This window comes from Alosa sapidissima, chromosome 7, assembly GCF_018492685.1.
Source record: "Alosa sapidissima isolate fAloSap1 chromosome 7, fAloSap1.pri, whole genome shotgun sequence".
Lineage (NCBI taxonomy): Eukaryota > Metazoa > Chordata > Actinopteri > Clupeiformes > Clupeidae > Alosa > Alosa sapidissima.
The window spans coordinates 5,746,593-5,772,353 of NC_055963.1; the positions used below are offsets into that span (position 1 = coordinate 5,746,593).

General features: G+C 42.3%; 1 protein-coding gene across 2 annotated transcripts in view; it reads right to left on the reverse strand.

Moving 5' to 3' along the window:
* The window catches only part of kntc1 (kinetochore associated 1), a 29,311-nt gene extending 3,781 nt beyond the window's left edge, over window positions 1-25,530 (reverse strand). The window contains exons 1-55 of one of the 2 annotated variants that reach the window (XM_042098340.1): window positions 25,018-25,530; window positions 24,780-24,900; window positions 23,977-24,086; window positions 23,734-23,812; window positions 23,438-23,515; window positions 23,303-23,337; window positions 23,068-23,178; window positions 22,275-22,368; window positions 22,137-22,189; window positions 21,910-22,022; window positions 21,734-21,788; window positions 21,534-21,632; window positions 21,298-21,341; window positions 21,073-21,135; window positions 20,880-20,955; window positions 20,574-20,699; window positions 20,299-20,465; window positions 19,737-19,848; window positions 19,118-19,261; window positions 18,938-18,994; window positions 18,652-18,720; window positions 18,258-18,377; window positions 17,866-18,009; window positions 15,808-15,903; window positions 15,445-15,548; window positions 14,881-14,977; window positions 14,627-14,761; window positions 14,378-14,497; window positions 14,017-14,089; window positions 13,440-13,510; window positions 13,003-13,319; window positions 12,328-12,500; window positions 11,902-12,002; window positions 11,510-11,654; window positions 11,111-11,167; window positions 10,740-10,903; window positions 10,370-10,474; window positions 10,000-10,128; window positions 9,792-9,908; window positions 9,593-9,702; window positions 8,835-8,926; window positions 8,674-8,789; window positions 6,977-7,066; window positions 6,575-6,743; window positions 6,302-6,360; window positions 4,694-4,910; window positions 4,506-4,579; window positions 4,129-4,339; window positions 3,652-3,764; window positions 3,346-3,401; window positions 2,228-2,306; window positions 1,994-2,118; window positions 1,014-1,149; window positions 233-328; window positions 35-91 (exon numbers count right to left, since the gene is read on the reverse strand). In XM_042098340.1, the coding sequence (XP_041954274.1) occupies window positions 35-91; window positions 233-328; window positions 1,014-1,149; window positions 1,994-2,118; window positions 2,228-2,306; window positions 3,346-3,401; window positions 3,652-3,764; window positions 4,129-4,339; window positions 4,506-4,579; window positions 4,694-4,910; window positions 6,302-6,360; window positions 6,575-6,743; window positions 6,977-7,066; window positions 8,674-8,789; window positions 8,835-8,926; window positions 9,593-9,702; window positions 9,792-9,908; window positions 10,000-10,128; window positions 10,370-10,474; window positions 10,740-10,903; window positions 11,111-11,167; window positions 11,510-11,654; window positions 11,902-12,002; window positions 12,328-12,500; window positions 13,003-13,319; window positions 13,440-13,510; window positions 14,017-14,089; window positions 14,378-14,497; window positions 14,627-14,761; window positions 14,881-14,977; window positions 15,445-15,548; window positions 15,808-15,903; window positions 17,866-18,009; window positions 18,258-18,377; window positions 18,652-18,720; window positions 18,938-18,994; window positions 19,118-19,261; window positions 19,737-19,848; window positions 20,299-20,465; window positions 20,574-20,699; window positions 20,880-20,955; window positions 21,073-21,135; window positions 21,298-21,341; window positions 21,534-21,632; window positions 21,734-21,788; window positions 21,910-22,022; window positions 22,137-22,189; window positions 22,275-22,368; window positions 23,068-23,178; window positions 23,303-23,337; window positions 23,438-23,515; window positions 23,734-23,812; window positions 23,977-24,086; window positions 24,780-24,900; window positions 25,018-25,149 (6,006 nt within the window). In that variant the 5' untranslated portion in view covers window positions 25,150-25,530. Of the gene's footprint in view, window positions 1-34; window positions 92-232; window positions 329-1,013; window positions 1,150-1,993; window positions 2,119-2,227; window positions 2,307-3,345; window positions 3,402-3,651; window positions 3,765-4,128; window positions 4,340-4,505; window positions 4,580-4,693; window positions 4,911-6,301; window positions 6,361-6,574; window positions 6,744-6,976; window positions 7,067-8,673; window positions 8,927-9,592; window positions 9,703-9,791; window positions 9,909-9,999; window positions 10,129-10,369; window positions 10,475-10,739; window positions 10,904-11,110; window positions 11,168-11,509; window positions 11,655-11,901; window positions 12,003-12,327; window positions 12,501-13,002; window positions 13,320-13,439; window positions 13,511-14,016; window positions 14,090-14,377; window positions 14,498-14,626; window positions 14,762-14,880; window positions 14,978-15,444; window positions 15,549-15,807; window positions 15,904-17,865; window positions 18,010-18,257; window positions 18,378-18,651; window positions 18,721-18,937; window positions 18,995-19,117; window positions 19,262-19,736; window positions 19,849-20,298; window positions 20,466-20,573; window positions 20,700-20,879; window positions 20,956-21,072; window positions 21,136-21,297; window positions 21,342-21,533; window positions 21,633-21,733; window positions 21,789-21,909; window positions 22,023-22,136; window positions 22,190-22,274; window positions 22,369-23,067; window positions 23,179-23,302; window positions 23,338-23,437; window positions 23,516-23,733; window positions 23,813-23,976; window positions 24,087-24,779; window positions 24,901-25,017 lie in introns of both variants that reach the window. The other variant, XM_042098339.1, reaches the window with a different exon arrangement.
* Window positions 25,531-25,761: the final 231 nt, after the last annotated feature.

Below are 25,761 nucleotides of genomic sequence, written 5' to 3' on the forward strand. Positions count from 1 at the left end.
TTGATAAATGTCAACAGGAGATGAGACGTCTTACCTCCCAAAGACAAGGGATAGTTCCAATAGTCTCCAATAGTTTCTGTAAGTAGCTGGTCTATTGGGTGAGAAAACAGTTCTCAAAATTCTAAACATATTGCATATATTTAGACTGTTCTGTGAACAAAAACTTCACAATCACACACATTCACACATCTGTCGGGCCAGTTGTTAGAGGGAGCATTAGATCGTAACTCACCATGTTAAACATCACCAGTTTCTGCAGGATGCCGTTCCACAGCTGAGGGTCATACATTTGGTACTCGAGAGAAAGATCAGCCACCAGACGGACAGCCTAGATATAGAGGACCAGTGTCACTTAGCATACACATTTCCACCCAGAAATATGGACAACAGATAGTATGCAGCTGCTTTAATTATATACTGAATAACTGACACACTAATCATTACATCACATGTGCACTTTGTCTTCTTTGTGTAAAAATGACATTGCTTACACCTTCTCTGCTTTCCAATCTGATGTGAATAGGGTTTTTTTTTTTTTTAAACACTTTCTCATCTACAGTCTTCTTTGCAAAATGACCTTGGGTTTGTGACAGGTGCCATACAAATGTGAATATAAATGTAACTCCTCATTATTCATTGCTACACTGTCAACACTTTCAGGTTTTTGGAGCAGGTATTGATTCAAGCTCAATAACAAGCTCAATGCAGACGGTTCTTCCAAAAGCAACTATTCGATTTGGCAGGATAGTAAAGCATTACTCAACCAAGTACCTAATTAGATTCAATGTGTCATGTTGTGACAATTAGTAATTGACTGTACAATGTTCAGATGCATAGAAAGACTGCCTACAGAATCAGACCAAACTGGCTTTCTCAAGGGCCACCATGACCTAGAAAAAAGCCATTTGGAGGTCATGACTCAAAGTTTGAGACCCACTCAGAGATACCCTGGGCTTAATGCAACACCACTACTTCTGGAAGAGAGAGAGAGAGAGAAAAAAAAAAAAAAAGACCTTAGGCTCATGACTGTGATTCTTCCACAAGCCTTTGATCATGCCCTCCTTGGGTTTTTTGAGGAACAGCTCCAGGGTGTAGGGGATATTCAGCTTCTCCAGTTGAGAGAGGTAAACATAGCACTGGGTGTACTGCCTGCCGAGCAACCAAATAACACCACTGCATTAAGAACAACACTGCACAGTGTCTTCAAGGGAAACTTCAGCCAGAAGAACATATGACCGTACATCCAAGGAAAAAGCTAGGGTTAGTATAAGTACAAGTATATATATAGTATACACTTAAGACATATATATACATATATACATACACACACACTCTTTTAACCCATTTACTCCTAAAATGCCTGCTAAAAACGCCTATAGAATCCTATGGCATTCTAGACTAAATAACCTTATTTCCTGAGGGTTTTCTGAAAACATACTAAAAATTGACAACGTCTACCAAAATTTAATATCTAAGCCTCTGTAGCACCTAGAAACATGAAATAAAAAGCATGCATCATCCAGCGGGAGAGTCAATGTTGCGCTATGCAGCATCAGGCGGGAGATAGAATGTTGCGTCATGCAGCATCCAGCGCGAATGGGTTAATACCGTGAGGGAAATTTGGTCTCTGCATTTATCCCAATCTGTGAATTAGTGAAACACACACAGCACACCGTGTACACACAGTGAGGTGAAGCACACACTAACCCGGAGCAATGAGCTGCCTGCTACAGCGGTGCTCGGGGAGCAGTGAGGGGTTAGGTGCCTTGCTAAAAGGCACTTCAGCCGTGGATGTGGGCATGGGAGAGCAGTACTCAACCACTTCCCCCGCCCACATTTTTCCTACTGGGTCGGGGATCGAACCGGCAAACCTTCGGTCACAAGCCCGAAGCCCTAACCAGTAGGCCACGGCTATCCCATAATGCCCATGGATGAGACCACAGAGCTGTAACATAAGTATTACTTATTTTGTGTTGACAGACGTACGACTTACTTGACTTTGTTTTTGGGGATCTGCAGGAGGCTTTCGAGTGTGGCCCCATCAGCGATGTGACTGAGGCAATACAGGGCGCGACTCCGATGCTCGAAGGTCAGGCGTGACCCCGCGCCCCCTAGAGGCTGCAACGGTAGAGCAACACACTCGTCACACACAAACGTGTCATGTGACTACGTACTGTATCAGAGATCGTTACCACTTATTTGAAGCGGTGAGTGCGTGTAGACATACCCAGGACTCAGCGGTCAGGACGGGGCACAGCAATCGAGCACCCATGTCCATGGGGTACATGCGCAGCAGATAGACCACTCTAAGAGACCGCAGAAGCACAAGGATGGGATCGAAGGGCGAAATGATGTGATGAGAACAGCGTAGACGTGATTCAATTAGTGCTTATGCTGTTCATTACATTAGAGAAGTTGTAATTAGATGTAATGCTGTACACCAGAACATCTCTGTATCTGTGACATTTTTTCAAGTACAATAAAGTATAAAATTGTAATTACTACCTCTAAACCCACAATACTTCTTCCTTCAACGTAGCCTAATTATCAAAGAAATGCTGCTGAATCAAGTCCGATGACTGAGTTAGGCCTGAAGGCTTTACCAGAGCAGAAATATTCACAAGTAATTGTGGAAATGGTTGTTGTTATGGGATAGAGAGAAAAATAAATGTAAGACATTTTAAGACATTTAAAGGATATGTGGAGACACTGAAAAATTGAATTTGTACTTTTGCACGGAAGATTGACAGCTGAGAGGCTGCAGCAAAAAGGTATAAAAGCATCCAGGCTGTCATCCTGCTATTAGGACAGCAAAAGAAACAGCACTCTTCCTTCAAAATGTTTTTCATTACACTTAACCAAAAGCCACTTTTCCCTCAAAATGCTACAGTGTAGGAGGCCGTGCTGGCTCTGTAGTTAAATATACATATCTATTAAAACGCCCTGTTTAATCCCATTTTAAACCATTTTGATAGCTTCTTTCAACCACCTTTTCAAGTGTCTATCATACACAGAAACATAAATTGTCCTGTGTGTATTTCCAGGGCTAGTGGATAGTTTGTTATCAATGTAGCAGACAGAAGTTTGAAAGGTCTGAGTTTGAGGTAGCCACATGTAATAATAAATACATGTTGCTACCTCAGTTGTCACACCATCTCTCACCCGAGACCCAGACAAGTGTGTCACAAGATGAAAAGAGCACATTGCACCCAACATAGAGCACGGCCACACACAATTCTCTCATCCAATACAGAGTTTCTCTGCTTGACATAACCCTTAACACATAAGAGCGTCTTTTGATCATCTCCGTGTGGTCTACAGTACATATAACTGCCATTACAGTACCTCATCATGTCTGGGTCACTCTGGATGTCTGTGACAGAGTACTGGTGGTCGTGCTCCTGGAAAAAGTTAAGTCTTCATTAGACTGGCTGGAAGATTAGTACCAAGTATATGAAGACACACGTCCATATTTGATGAAAAGAAACTGGAAAGAGGAATAATAACACATAAAAACACTCAGTGATTCTTGAATGTTGAATATATTTCCACTAGGAACGGGTATAGTTTGTACGGGCACAGCACTGGTTGATAATTACGGGAATTGTGTTGTAGAACTATTACACTTTCTGAGTCACATGCAAACTTTACCTTTTGTGTAGAGGATTCAATTTTACAGAGCCATTTTTCCAGCAGAAAATTCCGGACCTTCAGAAGATCAATTCCACTGATGGTGGCAATCTCTTTAACAATGGCATGAATATCTGAGAAGATGCAAACGAAGATAGATCACATTTAAGGACATTGTTCTTGCAATAATCATAAAAAAAACCTTCAATTCAACACTTCTGTCTCAAAAAATAAAATATAGAGTTTAGTGATGGTCACCTTCACCCTGGTAACATAACAGCATATTCCAAAGCCTACGCTATTTTTTCACATTGCCGTCGCACCACAGGTTTCACTTCATCAATTGCTCTACCCAAAACTCTGATTAGAACTGAATGGCAGCTGGTCTCCGTTTTTCTCAATGTGTATAGGCAGTTGGCATTTGTTAATAATCCAAAACCTCTGTAAATTTGCAAGTCTCCGTTCCAGTGGCTAGAAGCCCGTGGGCCTGCTGCTCACCAGGACAGCTCTGTCCAGCTGGGTTCCTCATGCACTCTTCCACACTGCTGTGCTCAAACAGGGCCACGATGAGGCGGCCGGGCTGCCCGGTGAGCTTCAGTAGCTCAGGAGAGCTCAGCTGGCTGGACATCACCATGTTCTCGATGGCCGAGCGCTGATACTGATGCTGCATCTTTGAGATGATGGTCTCTCCTCGCACACGCACCTCCTCCTGATGGATGGAACAGCAGTGTTTAAGTCAGAAGGAAAAAAATAAATAAATAAATAAATAAATAAATGAATAATAAAGCAGAATTTTACATATACCCAAGAAACACCATAAATTGTGTACAAAGTACAAATAACTGTTTAGATTGTGGGTATGAAGACTATCCAACCTCAAGACTCGGTGATTTCAGCAATTTGTGCCCAAGTTCCAAGCAGAATTTTAAAAATGCCGTCTTCTCCGTTCCTGATGTAAATAACAAAAACATACCGTTTAAAAACATTCCAAATCTTGATGGGATAAATAATTGAGTGGTGATATTTTTTCATACAATAATTTTACTAGAAAATGTGCTCCAACCTGCTGGGAGCTCTTGGGCAATTTTATGGACGGTGGCAGCTGCCAGCTCCAGATTTTGGATGCAGAGAGTATAATCAAAGATGGCTTTCACCACTACATCGGTTTCATCATTCTGGGTATGGCAATGCCCTCTCTTGGCCCTTTCTATGATCATCGGTTTCAGCCTCTTCTCAAAGACATGATTCACCACCAGCATGTACAACTTATCCACGCTGACCTGCACAGAGATGAGGGGCAGACGGAAGTCAGTGGACTGAGATTTCTGGAATGGCACATTAACCCTCCTGTTGTGTTCTGTTATTTTCTCCCCAAAAAACTCTTAATTTAATCCGACTATCATGAGGCTCCATGACTTTGTTCACACAGGGCATCTGAACACACAAAATGTATTTTGATAATTTTCAACGTTTATTTTCTTTCGTACACCTATGGTGTACACGGTCAAAAATGACCAACCATGGGTGAGACCATAGTCAGTGTACAAAACTGAGTCCAGGCTAGTGTGTACCGATACTACAAAAGTATCGCAATACCCTGAAATTAAAAACGTCACAATACCTATTTTTATTAGTATCGATACATTTAAGAATGACAGTGACAATTTTCAGTAAGATATGCATTTCAGGCCCCAGCCGTGGCGCGACTGGCTGGGGCACCTGCACCGTATGCCAGCGACCCGGGTTCGATTCCCGCCCCGTGGTCCTTTCCGGATCCCACCCCCCACTCTCCCTCCCGCTCACTTCCTGTCATTCTCCACTGTCCGATCATTAAAAAGGTATAAAAAGGCCAAAAAAAGAAAGATAAGCATTTAATTTCAGTGTGTGCAAAGCATGCTTCCCGTAGCCTATAGGGGTGTAAAGATGACCCGCTATATATCGGTTTCCGTTTTTAACGTGTAAGACGCGGCTACATCGATACGTGAAGCACTGTATCGGAATAAAACTGACATGAACCAGTCGTTTCCCCGATTTAATTGTGGGATAATTGTGGGAAAAGGTTCACACACTTTTCTGCTCGCTCAGACTCAAGCAGTGATACATTCTAAAGCTGTAGAATGCGTTCATCCCACTTTCGATTTCAAAACAATGCATTTCAGCTACACGTGGCACAGATTTGCATTCAATATTACTGATGGTGTCAAGGTGGTGGGGGCCCACAAAAATCAAATCAAGTCTAAAAAAAGTGTCGAAACCGAAATTCTTGATTTCGTATCGGTATCAAAACAATAATTTTGTTGACAACACTAGTCCAGGCACATACTTATTGATCAGATGGATAGTAGATAGTATGTGTTCTTATCACACACACACACACACTTTGCTTCTATGCCAGCCCTCACAGAAACCTTTCCCCAATAGACTCTTTCCCTGTCTGATTTGTGTGACGTGCAGGCCATAAATAGCTCATGGAACTTGTAATATTCAAATTAACTTATTGATAAAAAAAAGTGACTATGAATTTACAATAAACAACAAAGCAGGAGTCATTTTTGACCGGGAACATAAAGCTAATAAACATGAAATGAAACGAACACAACAGTAAGGTTAAAACATATCTGAATACTCTGGTAATAAAATACGTATGTAAAATACATATGTTTTACGTTACCTTCATCAGTTTGCATATTAGCAACAAAGTGGGGAGGGTTTCTTCACTTAGCTCTGGTGCTGTAGGAAGACAATTTGGGTCACTATGCTTATTGACTGACCTTGGGTCATGTTGAGGTTGACATATTATTATATATTAGGCCAAGACATCCATCATATTTGATACACACAACTACCGTTAATTTTATTAAGGGGAAAAGATCATTTTACAGCAAGAGGATTACTGGGTGAGATGATATAAGACAACAGTGTAGTTGTTATTTCTGCTACTCACAGATGATCTTCCAGAAGAAGTGATTGGTCTCAAGCAACATGTGGAAGGGAAGCCGTGTGTTGGCCAGAGGCGTGAGCTCAAAGGAGTTCTCAAACAGGTAGGTGCTCTCCAGGTCAGTGGGAGGGGAGATGCGGCGGTATGACTTAAGGTGATGCAGCAGGCCGGTCATCTGCGGACACAAATAGGAAGTGGTCAACGCAGATATGAAATAAGAGAAATCATCCATTTATCTCAAACAGGAATTATATGCTGAACAATCATCTACTGGCTGATCTCTCCATACGGGAGATGCAAGATATCAGCCCCTCACCTGGCTGATCTCTCCATACGGGAGATGCAAGATATCAGCCCCTCACCTGGCTGATCTCTCCATACGGGAAATGCAAGATATCAGCCCCTCACCTGGCTGAGAGGGAAGAGGCTGGTGCACTCATTGGCTGCCTCTAGCGTGTTCAGAATCCTCTCAATCTTCTCATAGTTGTATGGGCTGAGCTGTGACATGGAGAAATGGTGTTAGGTTAATTAGGTGCTCTGGACAAGAACACGTAGATTGATATTACTTTTAAGAGATTGTGTTGAGCCTCACAGCATGCCTGCTGAAGTTGTTACAGACAAATGAAAAGTGCAAGAAGTTCTTTAATCCGCCAAAGAGGACACATGTAACTTCACTCATAAATTATTATCAGGTGGTTACATTTAAAAAAACAAAAATCCTGTGCCAGACTTTTTGTTGTTGTTGTTGTTGGGGTAGGGGGCTACACAGTTTCACTTTGTGCACACATGCATTTTTGAATCACACAGCGATGACTGTGTGTATAGAAATCGTTTAGTATTTTGTATTACATTATGATATTGTACCAGTCTGACCTGTTTTGAGCTACCTTTTAACATGGCCACTAGTTCAAATGTATAGCCTATTTCTTTACGCAAAGGATAACTGACTATAACTGAATGAAGAAATAAAGCCATGGTGCTATTGAAAAAGAAATGTGTTTACAGAAAGCACAGTGAACATTACTGATTCTGTCCTCCCGCACTCCTCACACTCTATACCTTTCTCCACTCACACAGCCTGATTTTTGTATACTGTATATGTATATATATATATATATATATATATATATATATATATATATATATATATATATATATATATATATATATATATATATATATATATATATATATATATATATATAAATAATGATATAATTGACAACCATAACCCCGTCATAGGCTACCTTCAGCCAAATGTTTCTTCTTTCTTATGCTACAAATGTTAGGCCATGTGCCTCGAACTTAGGCCACGAACTTGCCCATGTGCCACGGTCACCAAATAAGAGAATAGGCCAACTGACGCTCCGCTCCATCTTTACAACGGATCTCAATCAGAAGGTGTGGCCAAGACCCGCCCTGCTCTGCAGGGACAGTAACATTAGGCTAGTTAGAATGAGAGCTGCGTTCCGCTCATATCATTGGTAAGTGAACTCAATTGACTCGAACTTGATTTGAACTTGGTTTCCACCACATCCATGAACCACACGCCGGAGATCCGGCACAGTGCCGGAATACTTTAAGCCACAATTTTGTGAACAAAATGTTCAAGAGTGGGTCACAGATTGAGTTCTAGAACTGAAATAGGTAGGTCATGTTCAGCTGCTACCGGTTCTTCTGGTCCAATCAGAGCAGGGCTGTGTGAGATCCGACTGTCAATCACAGTCTGGTGCACACTGACGAGCACGAAATCGATGATGGGGTGCTTGGTGGTAGTGGGGGAGGGGCGTGAGCGTTGTAAACATTAAAAATGTTGGCTAAGTCCCTTCAATTTGTCAGACTTGCCAACTGCAGCTTTAATTCTAACTACTGGGATCAAGTGAAGGCCAATATGTGATGGGATCTGGATCCAACATCCTGAATGTTGCTAAGATGGCATCAGAATTTTAAGTTACTGTAGTCAAAAGCACTACCATTCTGGATCATCACTAACTGGCCACAGAATGTCTGCTGGTCTAATTTAGAAATAACCATGACCTGGAGGAAGAGACATTGAGAATAGCATGGCAAATAAAGATGAGAAAGATGGGCAGTTGTGGGCAGACCTTAGGGATGACCGCATCGAGACTGACGAAGATGTCTCTGGTGGAGTGGAGCTGTGGGATGACCTGCAGAGCCCGCTCCAGAGGGTCAAGAGGAGCCCCGTCTGCCCTCGCGTCTCCTGCCCTCGCGTCTCCTGCCCTCGCGTCTCCTGCCCTCGCGTCTCCTGCCCCGGCCTGCTCCGCCTCCGCGTCCTCCTGCAGCAGCAGGGTGGTGATCAGCAGGTTGATGGCCTGCTCCCCATCCAGTCTGTATGTGCTGCAGGGGAAGAGTTCAGAACGATGAAAACAACTCTGCTCTTTTACCAATACAAAATAGGCTCGCCAGCTTAAAAGGTTCTCTAAGCGATGCCACGCCTTTTTTAGGCTATAACATTTTATGTCACTTACTGCAAACCTAAAATCACCTAACCAACCGCTAGCGGTGTGTGTCCTTAATACGCTGTAAAAAAAACGCGATCTTTGTGGACAGCCCAGGCTCCAAAAACAGCAACAAAAACAACCTGGGCAAACCTAGCCCATAAAAAACATGTGCGCGTTTAGGAGAGTTTCAATTGCACGGGAGCAGCACGGGAAGGAAGTAGCGAGCTAGCTTTCTGTTTTGTTTGTTTGAAAGTCAACAGAAGTGACGTTACCCAGCATCGCTCAGAGCACCTTTAACTTGTGCAAGGCATTACACTACCTTTAACACAATCACTTTTAAAGGCCACTATTTGGCTTCCAAAAATGTTGTTGATGCTGGAGCTCTACAGCCAATAAAACTACCCCTCCCTTCAGTCCTCCTGAGGGCCGTGCTGATTGGCTGGTGTACTATGTTTGCTTCCCATTTACAGAGCCAACGTTGTGTATGAGGACCATTGTGGAAGTATTTGGTGAATTTCATTTAAAAAAGTGTACGGCCTTAGGACTGGACCTAGGGGATTACCTGCAGTACTGCAGTATGATGTCAGGGGTGATGTTTCTGTTCTTAACCAGAACTGGAATAAGGTTCCTCTTGGTCTCAGGACACTGCCTGAACACAGACTGGATGGACACCTAAAACAAAAAGGCATATGCTTGACCAGCTGCAGGTGGAATGTGATAAGAGGAGTGAAAGATCTATTCAACAGGGTTTGTTTGCTTACACCCAACTTTCCAAGTCTGCCGCCCCACTCTGCATCAGTGATCACTGCCAGGAACTTCTGTCTCTCCACCTCATCTTCATATATGCAGCAGATATGTGCTCCAACTTTGGCAACTTCCTAAAGCACAAATACCCATGTGAGCACTTGCTTTATGGACCACTTGCTTTATGCATAGAGAATGTTCTTATGGAACTTTAAACAACATTACCGTGATCTTATCATAGTTCTGCCAGGCACTGGAGATGATCTTCCACAATATGGCCAAAACCTCAGCTTTTGCCAGGATGGTGCACAGCCCAATGGCCAATTCAAAGTCTACTAACTTCCACTTCAGAACCTACAATGCAATACATGTACTTTTAAAAAGCATGGAAATGACTTTATCTCTTGTAATGGGCATGTAAATATCTCACACTACACACAACATCCACCCCAACGTTTCTAAAGAGTTAATGGTCATCCTCTGCAATTGTTTTCTTGTTGTACTTGAGCCAGATTAATCAATTTCACAAGTCAGAGACAACAAAAGTATTAGAACCTCTTTGCTCCATCAAACACAAAGAGAAACAGTTCTTTACCTTCTGTAACAGTGACACGACAATCACATTAAGAGCTGAGAATGCCGTCTGCCTCACGAAGGCGATGCGCTCCTTCACCTTGACACGCCACTTCTCCCCATGGTCCTGTTCAATAGCAAACAAACAAGGTGAGGACATTTTTGAAAGAAAATGTTCTTGTCTGAAACGGGGGGGGGGGGGGGGGGGGGGCAAACATCATCACCATCATCATGTCAGACAAATTCAGATGTGGAGCAAATCAACTTCAAACTGCATCCTTGCTTTCGGTGTGCAACAAATACAGTGATTCATTTTTCACGATGAATAGGAATCAACCTCTATGTGCGACCGCACTTTCAAAAAGAGGCTTCCCCGGCTCTGGCCTGCTGACCTTGTCACCAGAGACGGCGGTGGTGGTGTAGGAGGCCACGTGGTGGAGGATGGTCATGTAGGAGTCCAGCAGGAGGCCCAGGCCCAGCTCCAGCTGACTGCACTCCTGAAGGACCTGTAGCATGCTGACCAGGGGGCTCAGCAAGGGCCCCAAGAGGTCTTCATCTGGGCCAGGTGAAACAGGGAGAACGGGCACACAGAGAGATGAACTTCCTCGTCTATTAGGCCTTAAACAGCTAACTGTGTGTAAATGGTGCAAGAGTGTGGTCTTTGGCCAACTTTTCTACTGATGTGAAGTAAGTGTGTAAAGATGACCATGTGATATATTCTGGGGCAAAGCTGTAAGACAGTAAGACCAACTGTAAAACTTACCCCCATTTAGAGTACAATAGGCCAGAGAGAATGTTTCCAGAGGATACATTTTAGAATCTAAAAAACAACATTCGAGAAAGTTGTATTTAGTTGTATTCGTTGGGGGCTCTGACAGCAGATATGGAACAGGGCAGGGACTGTAACATTCAGCTAGACACGTGCAGGTCCCCGACTTCATCTAAAAAGCCCATGAGACCCTCACCCCAATGGCACCTGCTGCAAAAGTCCGGTCAGATCTTATCTCTTTATCTCGGAGATGTATCTAACTGTGCTTATGCACCATTGCTGTAGAACACTCTAAATGGGTCTCCCAAATTCGCGCAGTTTGATAGTTGTACCCCACTTGTCAGCTCCTTTGAATGAAACAGTGTGCCAAGTGACTTGAGTAAATGTAAGTACCAGAAAAGAGAGGCATGAGGCAGGTGGAGATCTTGTACTGAAGAGGCAGGGCAGTGACAGGGTCAAGGACTATCCCATCTTCACTGAAGAAGTCGTTCAACACCAACTCCAGACGAGCTTCCTGTTCACCATCAGGCTTGGGACTCTGTAGACAAATCATTAAACTTAACACAGCTCAAACAGTGACTGCACCACAATGGATTTCCATTTTCAAACATTTTCTCATTCCTTTTTTCCCATTGGATTTTAATTACAACTGATTCATATAGTGACGAATTGGGGGGGGGGGGGGGGGGGTATTTCAGGATCAAATGGAATTTCTAAATATGAAAATGCACACAATATCACTTGAATGTTATTTGAAGTCTGCACAATTATGCATAGCAATGTACCTTAGCTACAAGGCCATAGTCGTCATCAATTTGACACTGGCAATACAAATCTGCAGCTCTCTGTGTGTTTTTGCTAAGCTCCATACAGTCAAGCAGCAAGTCTGTAGAGCAGAAATACTTTAGTGCACAGACAGTATACACACTGACAAATTCTTCAGACCTGAAAAACATGCATACTAAGAGAAGGAAACAGTGGCACAACAAAAACAGGTACACCGTAGGCCTTTGCTATTCAAGTTATGGACCCCCTTCAACAATAAAACCAAAAACAATGCTTGAACGTTCTATTTGGGCCCCAATCTACTTCCTCTGCATTAAGATAACATATGGAATGTTAAAAAGGAAGTCTTGTGGGGCCAACTATGATGCTGATAATGGAACTCTTGAAAGGGTCCATAAAAGACCAAGAGGTTTAATACTGCGAACCTGAGCCACAGACAGCCACGGCTTGGCAGGCAAGCTGATGAATGACTGCTGGCAGGTTGAACCTCTCAGGAAGGATCATGGGAACATCATCCCCTAGATTCTGGCACAGGCGCTGGGCTGCCCGGAAGAGAACCATGCCCGTGTCAGAGTTTGGATGCTGCTGGTAGAGCTCTCTGTGGGTTACATAAGGGACAGCCATCACTACCAACAGCTACAACACATCCAGGCAGATAAGAATTACAGTTATTACAGTAAATCACAATTTCAGTGTGTAACATCAGAAACGGAGAAAGGGGTCTGTAACACTAATGTCTCCACAGTCAATCAAGCATTTATCTATTTATATATATATAAAAAAAATACTGCATCCTCTTTCCACCAGATCAGATACGTGCCTCCATACATTTCCGTTGGTTCCTTAACACATGTACATTTAACTATTAGAACTTTATTACTGCTACAAACAATGTTAACTTGAGTTATTATACATTCTTGTTCTCTGGATAGGTAATACTGACAATCGTGCAAGCGTAGAGCCTATCATGTAGTGTCATAAACCAATCGTAAAAGACGTTGAACTTCTGCGCATGCGCAAGATTATGCGCATGCGCAGAGCGGACCTGGCAGGCAGTACGTATCGTGTACTGACATGCTCTGCTGACCGCGGCCCCTCACCTGAGGATCTTGAGAGCCTTCTCCACTTTGCCGGCCTCCAGGGCTCGGTGTGCCATGCCAGTCCACAGCTCCTGCTCAGTGAGCTGCAGGCGGCGTGCCAGGCGGCACAGGCCGGCCTCGGAGAAGGTGGCGGTGCTGGACAGACTGTTGACCCCAGGGTCCTGAGAGGGCCTGGCCGCGTCCTCAGCACGGCTGGAGGAGGCGAACCGCTTCACGCCTTTCGTGTTCTCGTAGGCCTTGCACACCTGCTCTTCAAACAGCTTGCGCACCTTGGGGTCATCCAACTCATCTGGTGTGAGGAAGACGTCAAAGTCCTCCTGGGTAAGGACAACAACAATGTAAAAATCTGACTATTTCTCATCAAGCAGCACAACTTAGTCATTCTCAATTCACACTGTCCAGATGACAGTTGGAGAAACTACAATGTGGGAGCATACCTGGAGGTGAGCAATGGTCATGAATCTCTGGAGGTCATCTAGACATTCCATTTGCATAGCTGAGTTTTCCGCTATAAAAAAGACAAAAGGAAAAAAATGGTTTATATGATGCTTGCGCGTTAGCGACCGAGGTATAGCTTACATGGCTCACTTAGAGAGTCTTTGTGCACATCCCAGGTGCAGGACAGAAAAATCTAAAATGTTAAAGAAGTGAAATCTGCACACTCCTTGGTAGCTTTTCTTGCTTTATTTTCTCATGTTTGGCTTAAGAATGACGTTTCGACCTTCCTCAGATTCACTACTAACACAGACATTGTACATGGTGTAAATCACTAGGCCTCTGCGTGAAGCCAGCTCATTAACTGATTGACCCTTGCAGGAAAGCATGTACTGTATGCTGGTAAGCCTGTGGCATGGAAAAATGCCAAACAAATGCAAAAGACAAAAACTAGAGAAACGTTGCTAAATAACTTTATACAAAACAAAAACAAGTATCAAATAAACACCGATACGGATCACCAAACACCAATACAGATCTGACTAAGCTTACATGGTTAACATGAGTAACATGGCTTACTTGTCTGGATACTCCGCAAGTAGCTTAGTGCCTCCACTGCCATCTTTGTGACCAGCATCTTCTTTCTCTTATGCTGTTCCAGAACAGAACCAGTGTAAACAACATTCAGTGAGCTGATGGTGATGCTTGTGTTCATGTCTATGCACAAGTCAAGCTCATAGAAATCTGTGGTTTCTTTAAAAAGAAATCGACTTAATGCTTGAACTTCACTAAAGGTTTAGGGAACTACAAGGAAAAAGTATGAGCATTTGAACAACTAACTATGCTGTTTTACACTGGTAGATTAAGAAATTCATTGCTATGAGGATTTTAACATCATGAAAGTTGTTTGTACATGTACACCTAAAAAAGAAAATCTCACCTCCTCCGAAATGTGCTCTTTGTCTGTGAGGAATATTGCTGCCCAGCTGGAAAGGCGATGAATTGTCACTTTAGCCTCCACAGGGCCCATTCGTTTTAACAGTGCCATAATCTCATCCATCTGAAGAAACCCAGCCACATGACGGAGGACACAGTGTGTTAAATCCAGTTCATCATACAGAACCAAACTATAAAGATCACTTCAAGGATGGCTTTGAGGAAAGAAACTCTTGGTGAGGTCTGAGCACACCTTGTCGTTGTCAAGGAGCTGGAGGATGTAGAGGTAGTGAATCTGGGAGGGGTTGAGCTGGTACGCCTTGGCCAAGCACAGGGCATCCTCCAGAGACGTGGAGAGGTTCTGTCTCAGAATGTGCCTCACCAGCATCTGCACACAAATGTGCATAGAGAGCAAACAAACAATTCAGCTCGACATACAGTAACTTCAACTGAAATACTTATTTATTTACAGTTATTATTATGCTTGGAACATTCTGGAAACCTTACCATAATGTCAGTTGAGTGGGAGAGGTTACGAACACCATAGTGGCTCAGGAGCTTCTTTGTCTCCATGCAACGATAGCTTTCCTTCAGGAGCTCCTGTCTGTGGGAAAACACACTCATTGCCACCTCTGAGCTTTATAAAGCTCAGCATGCAAGAATGAGCACGGTAGCCGACCCCGAAAAATAAAAGATGCAGTGACAAAACTTTCAAAAAGACTGCAGTTACCAAGCAACAGCATCATTAAGCAACATCTTGCCCTTCCTCTTCACATTTGTAAGCCCTGTAAGGGACTGATTCCAGTCAAGGACACCTTAATCTAAAGGGCCATTCACACCAGGAACGACAACTATAAAAATAATGAGTATCCACACTGACCAACGATAAGTCTCTCCTTCGTGTGGATGAATGTGAGGTCTAAAAACAGATGGATTCTGTTTGGCTGTCTGTTTTTTATTGTTCTCAAAATTGCTCTGAAAGTGATCCCTGACTGTGTGATCACTCTTAAAAAGTGATCACTCTTAGTGTCATTATTGTTGTACTACGTGTGCCTGTGCGGTTTCACTTACTTGGGGTGCTCCTTCTCCAGGTACTGCTGAACCAGACACTCCACCGTCTCATTCCACGGCACCACAGCTTTGAACATGATGTCCAGAACAGCATCCATCACCAGCTGCAGTACAACAAAACAAATGGCTCTTCTGCTGATATAATGTGATTTTTAGAAGACTTCAAGAATTCAAAATCCATTTTGCAAAGCACAAAGACGGACAAAAGAGTTGCCACAGTTACCAGGTCCTTAGTGAGCCCTGTTACCACCCACCCCATGCCTCCCATCAGTGTGTCATGTCAGGTGCCAGTTATGTTGTCACAAGAAAGAAAGCTTTGGTCTTCTTAATAGCAGAGGGATTGGCAGTGTTAAAGTAACTAACGTCTGTGTTGGTCATACACCGCAGAATAGCCACTGCTTTGTCCTCCCACTCTGAAAAGATAGTTGTCGCCTGTGAACTGCAAGAGTCTGACAGGTCCTAAAAAGAAAAAAGAAGACGGAAAAAAAGGGACATTAATGAAAACATCAGACCCCAGTTGGTGTTGCTCAAAGTCAAGAACAACTAGGCAAGTGGTTAAAGCGGAGGTTTGGTATTTTTTAACAAAGGGTCTATTTTAGGATAATAACTAGTCAACATTTTTGTTTGGGACCAGAACAATGTCCATTGGTGCAGTCCAGAAAATGCATTCAGAACAAATAGCCATATAATTGAGGCTTGGGGGCAATGTAAAAAAACGAATTTTCATAAATCTGTTTTCCAGGTAATTTCAGTGGAACTGCACTGGGTTATTGTTATTCAATTTATATTTACTCAATCAAAACACAACTGAGGTTTTATTGACATTACATGAAAGACACATTTAAATTACAAGACTTATTAATGTTTTTAAAAATGGAGATATAGCATTTTGGAAAATAGCTCTTCAATTGTAATGTAAAGAAGCAGTATACATCAAGCTGTTTGTACAGTCTTAATCTTTTTCTGTTTTTTTGCCATACCTGTAATGCAATAAGAAAGTCCACACAAGTCAATTACCGAATGTGGCACAAATAGGCTTGGGAATCGGTTCCAAACGTTCCAATCCATCGGAATCGTACACACGTTAACGATTCCACTAACGGTTCCGAACGTTTCGTTCCGTCCATTCGTCGCGGCACGTAATTTTAAAGCATTCAACTTCTGTATTGATATTGCACATTTGGTATTCATTCTCTAAAACCACTTTAAATTAGACATTCAAAGCCAAACAGTCTCAAAGTCAAACCTATAAGTGTTCAGCAAATAGTACAGATATCAATATGCAAATTGATAAGGAATCGCATCGATAAGCAGACTCGACAATGGCATCGAGATAATTTCTTAACGATGCCGATCCCTAGGCACAAACTACTTTGTACGACAGTTCGGTAATCAACTTCAACTGAATTTTTCCCCACACAAGACCCTAGGTTGAAAAATAGCAAACTTCTCATTTAAGACTAGACTATTGCTGACTGATGTTTAAATTGGGCAAATGAAAGGGAAGTTCAATGGAGAGAGAGAGAGAGTTAGAGCAGTGGTTCCCAACGTAGGGGTCGCCAGAGATTGCAGGGGGTCCGCACAATGAGATTCTAAGGTTGCCAAAACTATATTTGCGCACATTAAATGTATAAAATCCAAATAACACACCCAATTGGATAATCAAAATTCTGTATAATCCAAATTAAAACATATTTTGTTCCACATTTAAATTCATGTAGCTACTTATTACCTCTGAACTTATAAGATTGTAATTAATCAGTTTAAAGGACAATTCCGGTGTGATATTGACCTAAAGTGTGTTGAAACATGATACCGAGTGTGAACGCATGTCTCATAGCCCATCTCGGCTATGAGGAATTCTGTGGAAATGCATGGATTCCAGTTTCTTCCAGTAGCAGCAACTGGAATCCATGCATTTACACGGAATTATTTTTGGAATCTGATCCCTTATCATACCTGTTCATTTTTACTCGTCGCTCGACTTATCGTTAAGATACTGTATAAATCGTCTTGTAAGTAAACTACCAGTGCTTTTTCAAAGTTCTCAATGTCTCGTTTTAAATGTCAGGGCCCTCGGAAGTCTACCAATGAAGTGTGGAGATACATTGAGCCTCGTAAATGGTGTAAAACAGTGATTTATTTGCATGGCTAGCCCGATGCCGAAGCACCACCATTGAAAAAGCTGTTGGTAGCATCGGCTAACTAGCGCCAGATTTTGGAGTGCAGGGGGACAAGAGAGAGAGAGAGAGAGAGAGAGAGGAGCTTAATGTAGAGCAGCAGAATAGAGAACAGCAGTGTAATGGAGAGAGAGAGAGAGAGAGAGAGAGAGAGAGAGAGAGAGAGAGAGAGAGAGAGAGAGAGAGAGAGAGAGAGAGAGAGAGAGAGAGAGAGAGAGAGAGAGAGAGAGAGAGAGAGGACCTTAATGTAGAGCAGCAGCGTCATGTTGAGGTCCAGGTTCTGTTCCAAAGCATAGGGCCGCACGCTGTTCTCAATGACTGAGGAAATGAGCTCTGGGGCCAGGACCTTATCCAGCATCAAGAAGGCCATGCTGCGCGTGTTACTCTACAAAGGAGACACAGGCAAAGATCATCCTCAACACACAGTTCAGATCTTAAATTTGCGCGTTTGCATGGGCTACCAAACATTCTTCAAAAAAGCTACATGTTCACACTCATTTTTATTCATCTCGAACTCAAGATGGACAAAGATTCATGTGATTCATCTAAAATGGTTTGAAATTCATAAATCCAAGGAGATTATCCATGCCAATGTACATCTTCAAGAGATAGAGGTAGACGAAGGCTTCATACCATCTCAAACTCAGACAGCGTGAGCTTGCAGTTGTATTTGACATAGAGGTCACACAGGTGACGCAGGTTGACCACCAGAGCTTTAAGAAGCTCCATCTCCTCCACACCACTGTCCTCCTCCTAGGGAAAGAGACATAGACACCACAGAATGGAGCAAAACTCTAATTTCCAAAGCATCTCAATCACACTTAGCATACAAATGTAAGTTATACTCTTATTCAATTACATAATTATAATAAAATGTATTAATTTATTATAATAATATTTGCTTCCAATTGTGCAATCGACATGGCGTGTCCATTCTACTCATTCTAATTTCATTGCCCAGACACAGCTACTGTTTACTACTGTACAGCTGTATATCTGATCCATCACTCCTCAGCTAAAAACATACCAGAGGCATTGACATGGAGGAGGGGAGACCGAGCTCAGCCATCTTTAGTCCATTGTGTGGCCAGTCATTCTACACAGTGACCAAAGAGAGGCAGTGACATACATTAAAAAACAATATACAAACAATATACAGACACAATCAAGTTTTAACTGGTGACACAATGCATTGGTGACATTGGTGTGTAGAAACCTATTTTTACTCATTTTTAGGTACACACATTCCCGGGATATCTCATATCATACTGTATGTCAAGGCAAAAACCATTTAGCATACATCTATCCAATACCTTCTCTGTCAACTCCAGGTTCCTGGCCCTTTGCTCCAACCACCTTGCCAATATTTTCTGTCGATACAAAGAGTACAGTATATGCTAAACACAAGGGGGCTTTGGGCTGCACAAAACGAATCTTGTACATAAGCATCATGTGCCGACACCAACAGCACATTAGGACAGCGCACACAGTACCTGGCTCTTTGGGAGAACCCTCCACACAAACGGGGCAAGGACGGCTTTGAACCAGGGACAGAGCTCCATGGACGGGACCGTCAGGGGGATTGAACCCAGCAGACACTGGAGCGTGTCCTCATCAAACTGCTGGACAAACTCACCCTGCAAAGAGTTCATTTCTAATCATTTAATTATTTAAATCATTTAAACCTTTAATAATTCACTAAAACTTTAACAAAAACAGCGAACCATCAATGCCAATAAAACGATCAACAAGCTTTATTAGCCTTATTAGCTTGTTGATCGTTTTATTGGCATTGATGGCTCGTACAAGTATAAATCTTGTTGAAATTATATTATATTGAGGATTATATTGAGCACCAGTGTTTCCCATACATTGACTTATTTGTGGCGGCCCACCACAATATCAACATTGACCACCACACAATGATTTTCCAGGTTGTACTAAATTGTGCTTAAATCAAGTTAGCATCGTAACCACGCTGCGCCAATTTGTTAAAAACTGTTGCATTCAAGTTAATTCTGCAAACCTACCACCATAAATATAATTAAATTCTGTGGGAAACACTAAACCACTGATTTGTAATAACACATAATATAGAGTAAATGACTGTACCTCATGTCGGAGCCACAGATGCTGCGCAGCACTGATGCTCCCAGACCTTAAGAGGCCAAAGATGTACCTCAGGTAGTCATCACTGTTGAGGAACTCAATCCACAATGCACCCCTTCAGACCATCAACATTGACACACAAATTAGAACGTCAGATTGACTTTGATGAAACATTGATTTAGATGTGTAGGGGCCTTGAGAACGGTTTAACTTTCAGTATAGAGCTGTTTCTCACACACACACACACACACACACACACACACACACACACGTCATCTCATTCTCCCTAGTCACACGTCATCTCATTCTCCCTAGTCACATGTGACTTGGGAGAATGAGATGGGGTGTGTGTGTGTGTGTGTGTATGTGTGAGAGAGTGTGTGTGTGTGTGTGTGTGTGTGTGTGTGTGTGTGCAACAGCTCTATACTGACCGTTCTCAAGGCCCCCACACATCTAAATCAATGTTTCATCCAAATCAATCTTTAACATTGACCGGCATGTATGGCACACCCGTCGCCAATTCACTATGGGGATCAGACAGTGACCAATACATAAGTGAACATACTTAAAGTTGTCAGGGCCGTGGAGACTGCAGAAGGTTGCCAGTTTAGCGAGCGCCATTTGGATTTCCACCGATGGGAAACGGGTTGCGGCATAGCTCAGCATCTCCTCTGCTGCATCGATGGTGGGCCACAGAGCGGTCAGACAGTACTGGACCACATACTGCTCATCCTAAGCATTAGCACAACACAGCATTTATGAAAAATGTGTGCTATTTTAGAGCTATTTCAAGCAAAGAAGCCACAATTAACAAGGAAGTAGAAATAGACTGATGAATACCGTAATCTTCATCAGGTTGGTCTTTGCCTCCTCTATTAGATCAGACCATTTAGCCAAGTCCTGCTGGCCATATGGATGACAGGCCAGTTTCCCCCCAATAGCATCAAGCTTCACTTTGTACACCAGCTGAGTATGAGGAAAGCACAGAAATAAAGACATTTTACACAAGAAAATGTCCACCTTGCAAATACAACACTAAGGAGCTTTAGAAGCATCTTATCTAATGAAATATTAATGCTGTTGCAGGGTCATTCATTAGCAGCATTCAGACCGATCTCATTTGTACAAAAATATAGGTCCATTCACCTCAACGTCCAGTCCAAAGGTTAAGGCAAACTGCTCAGCTTCTTCAAACTTACGTTTGTAAAGGAGTCTGTTGAATCTTTAAAACACATGAACAGAGAACAGGTCTATTATGACAAAGAATGTTGGAAATACTGTGCAATGGTGGAAAACAAAAACATGTTGGCATTCACCAAGAATTCCTATTTGAGCGTACCTGTTCTCCGGTAAGGCCTCCGTGAAGCATCTCATTACTATGGCCGACACCCCACCGTCAGGACTGGGGCATTCAAACAAAACAATGTTAAATGAAATGCCAAACTGTTATCCTACCAGCACTTGCTTTAAGTAAGAGTAGCAGAACACTCCATTCCAACAGGACACTATTTGTAGAAAGCGGAGCTGAGATTATTTTCTTGTCATACAATGTTTGAGCACTAACCTCTCTTGGTGTTCCACAATCCCCTCCAACAGATAAATTGTGTCCTTCAGTAGAAAAAAAGTTAGAATCTCCATAGCCACTGACATTTTACTTTCCTAATAAACTGACAAAACCTGCTGTTTTTAAGAGCCATTAATGGCAAAAAAAAGCTTGTGTATGTGCTGTAGAGGCCAACATGCTGTAAAACAAGCTGTAAAACAAAACAACAATGTTGTTTTTGTTAGCTAGTCTCTTACCATGCTCATGCCACTCTGGACCAGGCAACAAACCCCAGGGACCTCCAGAGAATACACAATCTCCATGCAGGGCAGTGAATGCACCATAAGCCTTCTCATCTGAAAACAATTAACATGGGAGGACATACGTGGCAATTACTGGTTCTGTGATTAAGTAGGCAGCTGCTTAAACTGAGTACAGTGACAAAATATCCAATCACCTGTTTATCATCTATGGTGCCTAGGGTAATAATTTTCATCTTCGTGCTCTCTTGCCTGCGTTATTTGGAGAACAAAGGAAACACGCAATTCAAGTTGAAGTCATTCAATGAAACGAAGTCATTCAAAACAGAAAAAGATGAAGAACAGCAGAGATGTTCAGTCAAAAGACACTTGCGATGTGATGGATGCGGAATCCCCCTCAGTCATGAGAAGAAAGTCTTGGATGGCAAGATCAGGCCAGCAGCATAGCATGACCAGCGAGTGCACATCCCACACGCTCAGCATGTTCTGCACACAAGAGAACAGGTGTCAAGGCACTGCCAGGAAGACTGGCTTATATCACTATGGGATTCATTTGCCCATTGTAACAAATCACAACTTCAGAAAGCGAAAACATCTTACCTTTTCATCCAAGACATATATTACATTACCCAACACTTGAATCTTCCTAACTCCTAGTATAGAGAGAGGGAAATAAGGAGTCAGATTATGTCAGATTATCCCAAGAGGGACAGGGCAATCATCAACAACTGTAATTACCTGGTGTTAAGGTGGAATCCAAAGCAGTGGTGGAGGACAGAGAGAACTGACTTTGATCCATCTCCCACTGAGACAAAGAATTGCCTCCTTCCCCCTAAAACAGTTTTACAGCTCCATAAATTAACAAACCTATTCAAAATGCATAGGACTATAATATCTGACTACCAACAGAACACCCTCCACTATGGATTCCTCAATCTGCAACATGCATTTTTGCCCTGATGGACCCAGACCAGATTAGAAATCACTGATAAATAATTCTGTACTCCAGTAACTGGCGAATTCTAATTCTGTACTCCAGTAACTGGCCAAATTAAGGCTAAATATTGACACAGGGTTCCCACTCTAATTCAAATGTAAAATTCCATGACTTTCCCCTGACAAAAAAAAATGAATTTCCATGACCTACTATATAATGACTGGTACAATACAGCTACCAAAGATTTCAGAGCAGCTATGTAGTTTTGAAGAATCTTTTACTTTTTCAGAAAAGGAGATTAATAAATAGGCATTGAATAAACAAAGTTGGGCTAACCACAACTACACTAATCCTGTGTGGAAATATATGCTATTGGTATTCATGTATTTTGGCAAGTGAATTTTAAACTGCTAAAATTCCCTGATATTCCATGACTTTTCCCCAGAAATTATAAAATTCCCTGACTTTCCATGTCTGGAATACACTTTCCAAAATTCCATGACATTCCAGAAATTCCATGACCCGTGGGAACCCTGTTGACATGACGTCCTCTGCATTAAACACTGCCATAGCATAGTGCATGAGTCGGGGTACCCCAATAAGGAGCTGCAGTCTGTTGTCCAGGTCAGCCATCACTGCAGTTGTACAGCCTCCATCATGAATCTCTTTAGTGGAGCAGAAATCCATTCTGATGAGACCCTGGAGCTTCGAAAATAATCAAATGTGTTAATGTGCTAAAAACCGGAATTTTCCTTTAAGAGGTATAACAATACACAGATGAATACGTGTGTGTGTGTGTGTGGGGGGGGGGGGGGGGGGGGGGGGGTACCTCATTCAGGGTCTTTATGTCCATGTTGTCAATGGCTACAAAAAGAAAACAAAGCAAAAGTTTTAAAATTATACTTGATGGATGGAAAATGAAACTCTTCTGCCCTGGTTCCAATGGTGCATTAAGTTTGCATACCTTTCTGGGCCTTTCCCAAGTCAAGGCCAGACATGACCAAGACTCCATCCTGAACAGAGAGGATGAGTAGGAACGTCCCTGTTCAACAGATGATTGTGTGTGTTAAAATTAATTCTCACATACTGCACAGACACTAAAAGCAGAAACCACATTCTTATAAAGATGATCAACCATGACATATTACCAGGTGCAATAAAACTACCCCTCATCTCTCAACCACCTACTCATTTCTGGGAGTGGTTGACCCAATAGGCTGTTCATCACATAATTAACCTGGCTGTAAAATGGTAACACACCTGGGGAATCAGAGATCTCTTGAAGAATGAGACTCTTATAGGTAGACTCCTCACCATTGGAAGGAGACTGCTGCAACGCCTGTTAAAATAGCAACAGCATGACAGCCTCCTGATCGATTCGGTTACTCCACAGAGTAGCCCAATAGGCTATTGTACTGTCCAACAATAGCCTTGTTCATGCTTAGCCTACATTTCTACAAATATATGTTTGTATTCATAATAAATGAAATGCTTGATTCTTGCCTTTGTCATGACAATCTTTTGTTGAGGAACATAAATGAGATGGAGATTTCCATTTCTCTCGCCAACCAGCAAAAAACTGCCCTCTGAGCATACAGCATCTACCGACGTGTCTGAAAACAAATACCAATTTGATGTTACAAGCCTATTGTAAGAAGGGTAAACCAGGGGTTCTCAATTTTTCTTGGTTCCAAGGACCCCCTGCGGGGTGTCCTCATAATAAAATATATTATGAGGACCCCCTCATAATCGTAAAAATTAAGCATATGCCATTTGTATTCTCTGATATTGTGACCAGGTTCACCATCATGTTTTCTGGCAATTGTGTAACTTGATGTGTCAACTTTAGATTTTGCATCACTTGACAACATGATCTGACTCAAACATTTCTCCACTTTCATCAGCTAGCTATTTGGCAAACATACCATCTAAGCAGCAGTGGGAACGCTTCTTTGTTAAGTGATTCAAGATGTTAATGTGGGTGGGAGCAAAGAGACACAAGTTACTTGTTTTATTCATAAAAAAGGGTCATCTATACATATGATTTTTTTAAATGATAAACCACAACTTCATAATTGAAAGCAAATTATTTTGCGGACCACTTGGCTATGGGTTGTGGACCCCCAAGGGTCATCGATATCCACTTTGAGAACCACTGGGGTAAACTGATAAACAAAACGATGAAACCAGTGAAAGCTGAGTAGGACTGAACAACCAGACCTACAGATCCACAAAATTATTATTATAAAGCAGCATCTCAGACCTCATTGGCAACATGAAAAGTGGCGATTATTGCAGAACTTTACCAAAGTACAGATGGAGTAACACGGTTTGAAAACTTGAATCAAACAGGACCACAGATGTGTCACAGACGACGATGCAGCTGGTGGAAGTCATAGAGCCACATAGTTTTGGATTGGACACAGCCTGCAAGGGGGTGGAAAGGAGTATACTGAGAAATAATACTAGTCAGCTAACTGTGGCATGATACGTTTGTGTTTCTAAACATCTTCAATTCACAACAATTTACACAGAACAACTTACGTTTTCTGATGAGGACAGTTTTACCAATGTGTCAACTTGGTACAAAGCGCCGTCACCAAGTTGCGCTGAGCCATTTCCCAAACGAACAGTGTTTGTATCATCATTGATTAGAAGTTCCACTTTGTTCCACATTGCGATAGTTGTTCTCCGGAATCAATTCCCGCTGCAGAATTAATGTATTTCCAACTGAAAGTAGCCGGGCCAACTCTACGTAAAGTTAGCAAATTGACAGCTCGCAGTGCTAGCTAACGTTGACTGTGAATGAGTTAGCTGCTAGCAGTTAACTTACTGCCACTAACGTTAATTAACATGCTCACGATAAACAATCCAAAGTAGCTAGGCCTGCCAGTTAACGATACTATTGTGCTTATCGCAAATTAACACAACAATGATAAACAATGCCTGAAATTAGCTTGTTCACGCCATTGCTAACTAAGAAATTAAACGTATTTGAGATTTTCAATGTCCACCTATGATGATATTAAAGAAATTCCCGCCATACGTCAAACATGATTTCCCATCATACATTGCGCCTGTAGTTTTGTTGTTATTCTTCTCCTTCATTCAAACAACGATTGGTACATTACCGCCACCTCCTGAAATGGAGTGTAGGTCTGAACGATTTTTTCCTATGCTACTACAATCTATTTATTAGGGGCCAAGCAGAAAAGCACCCATAGTGTTTTTACTTGTTCATATTATAAGGGGTCGAAGCAGCGAAACTGCGGGAACCATATTGTGTTT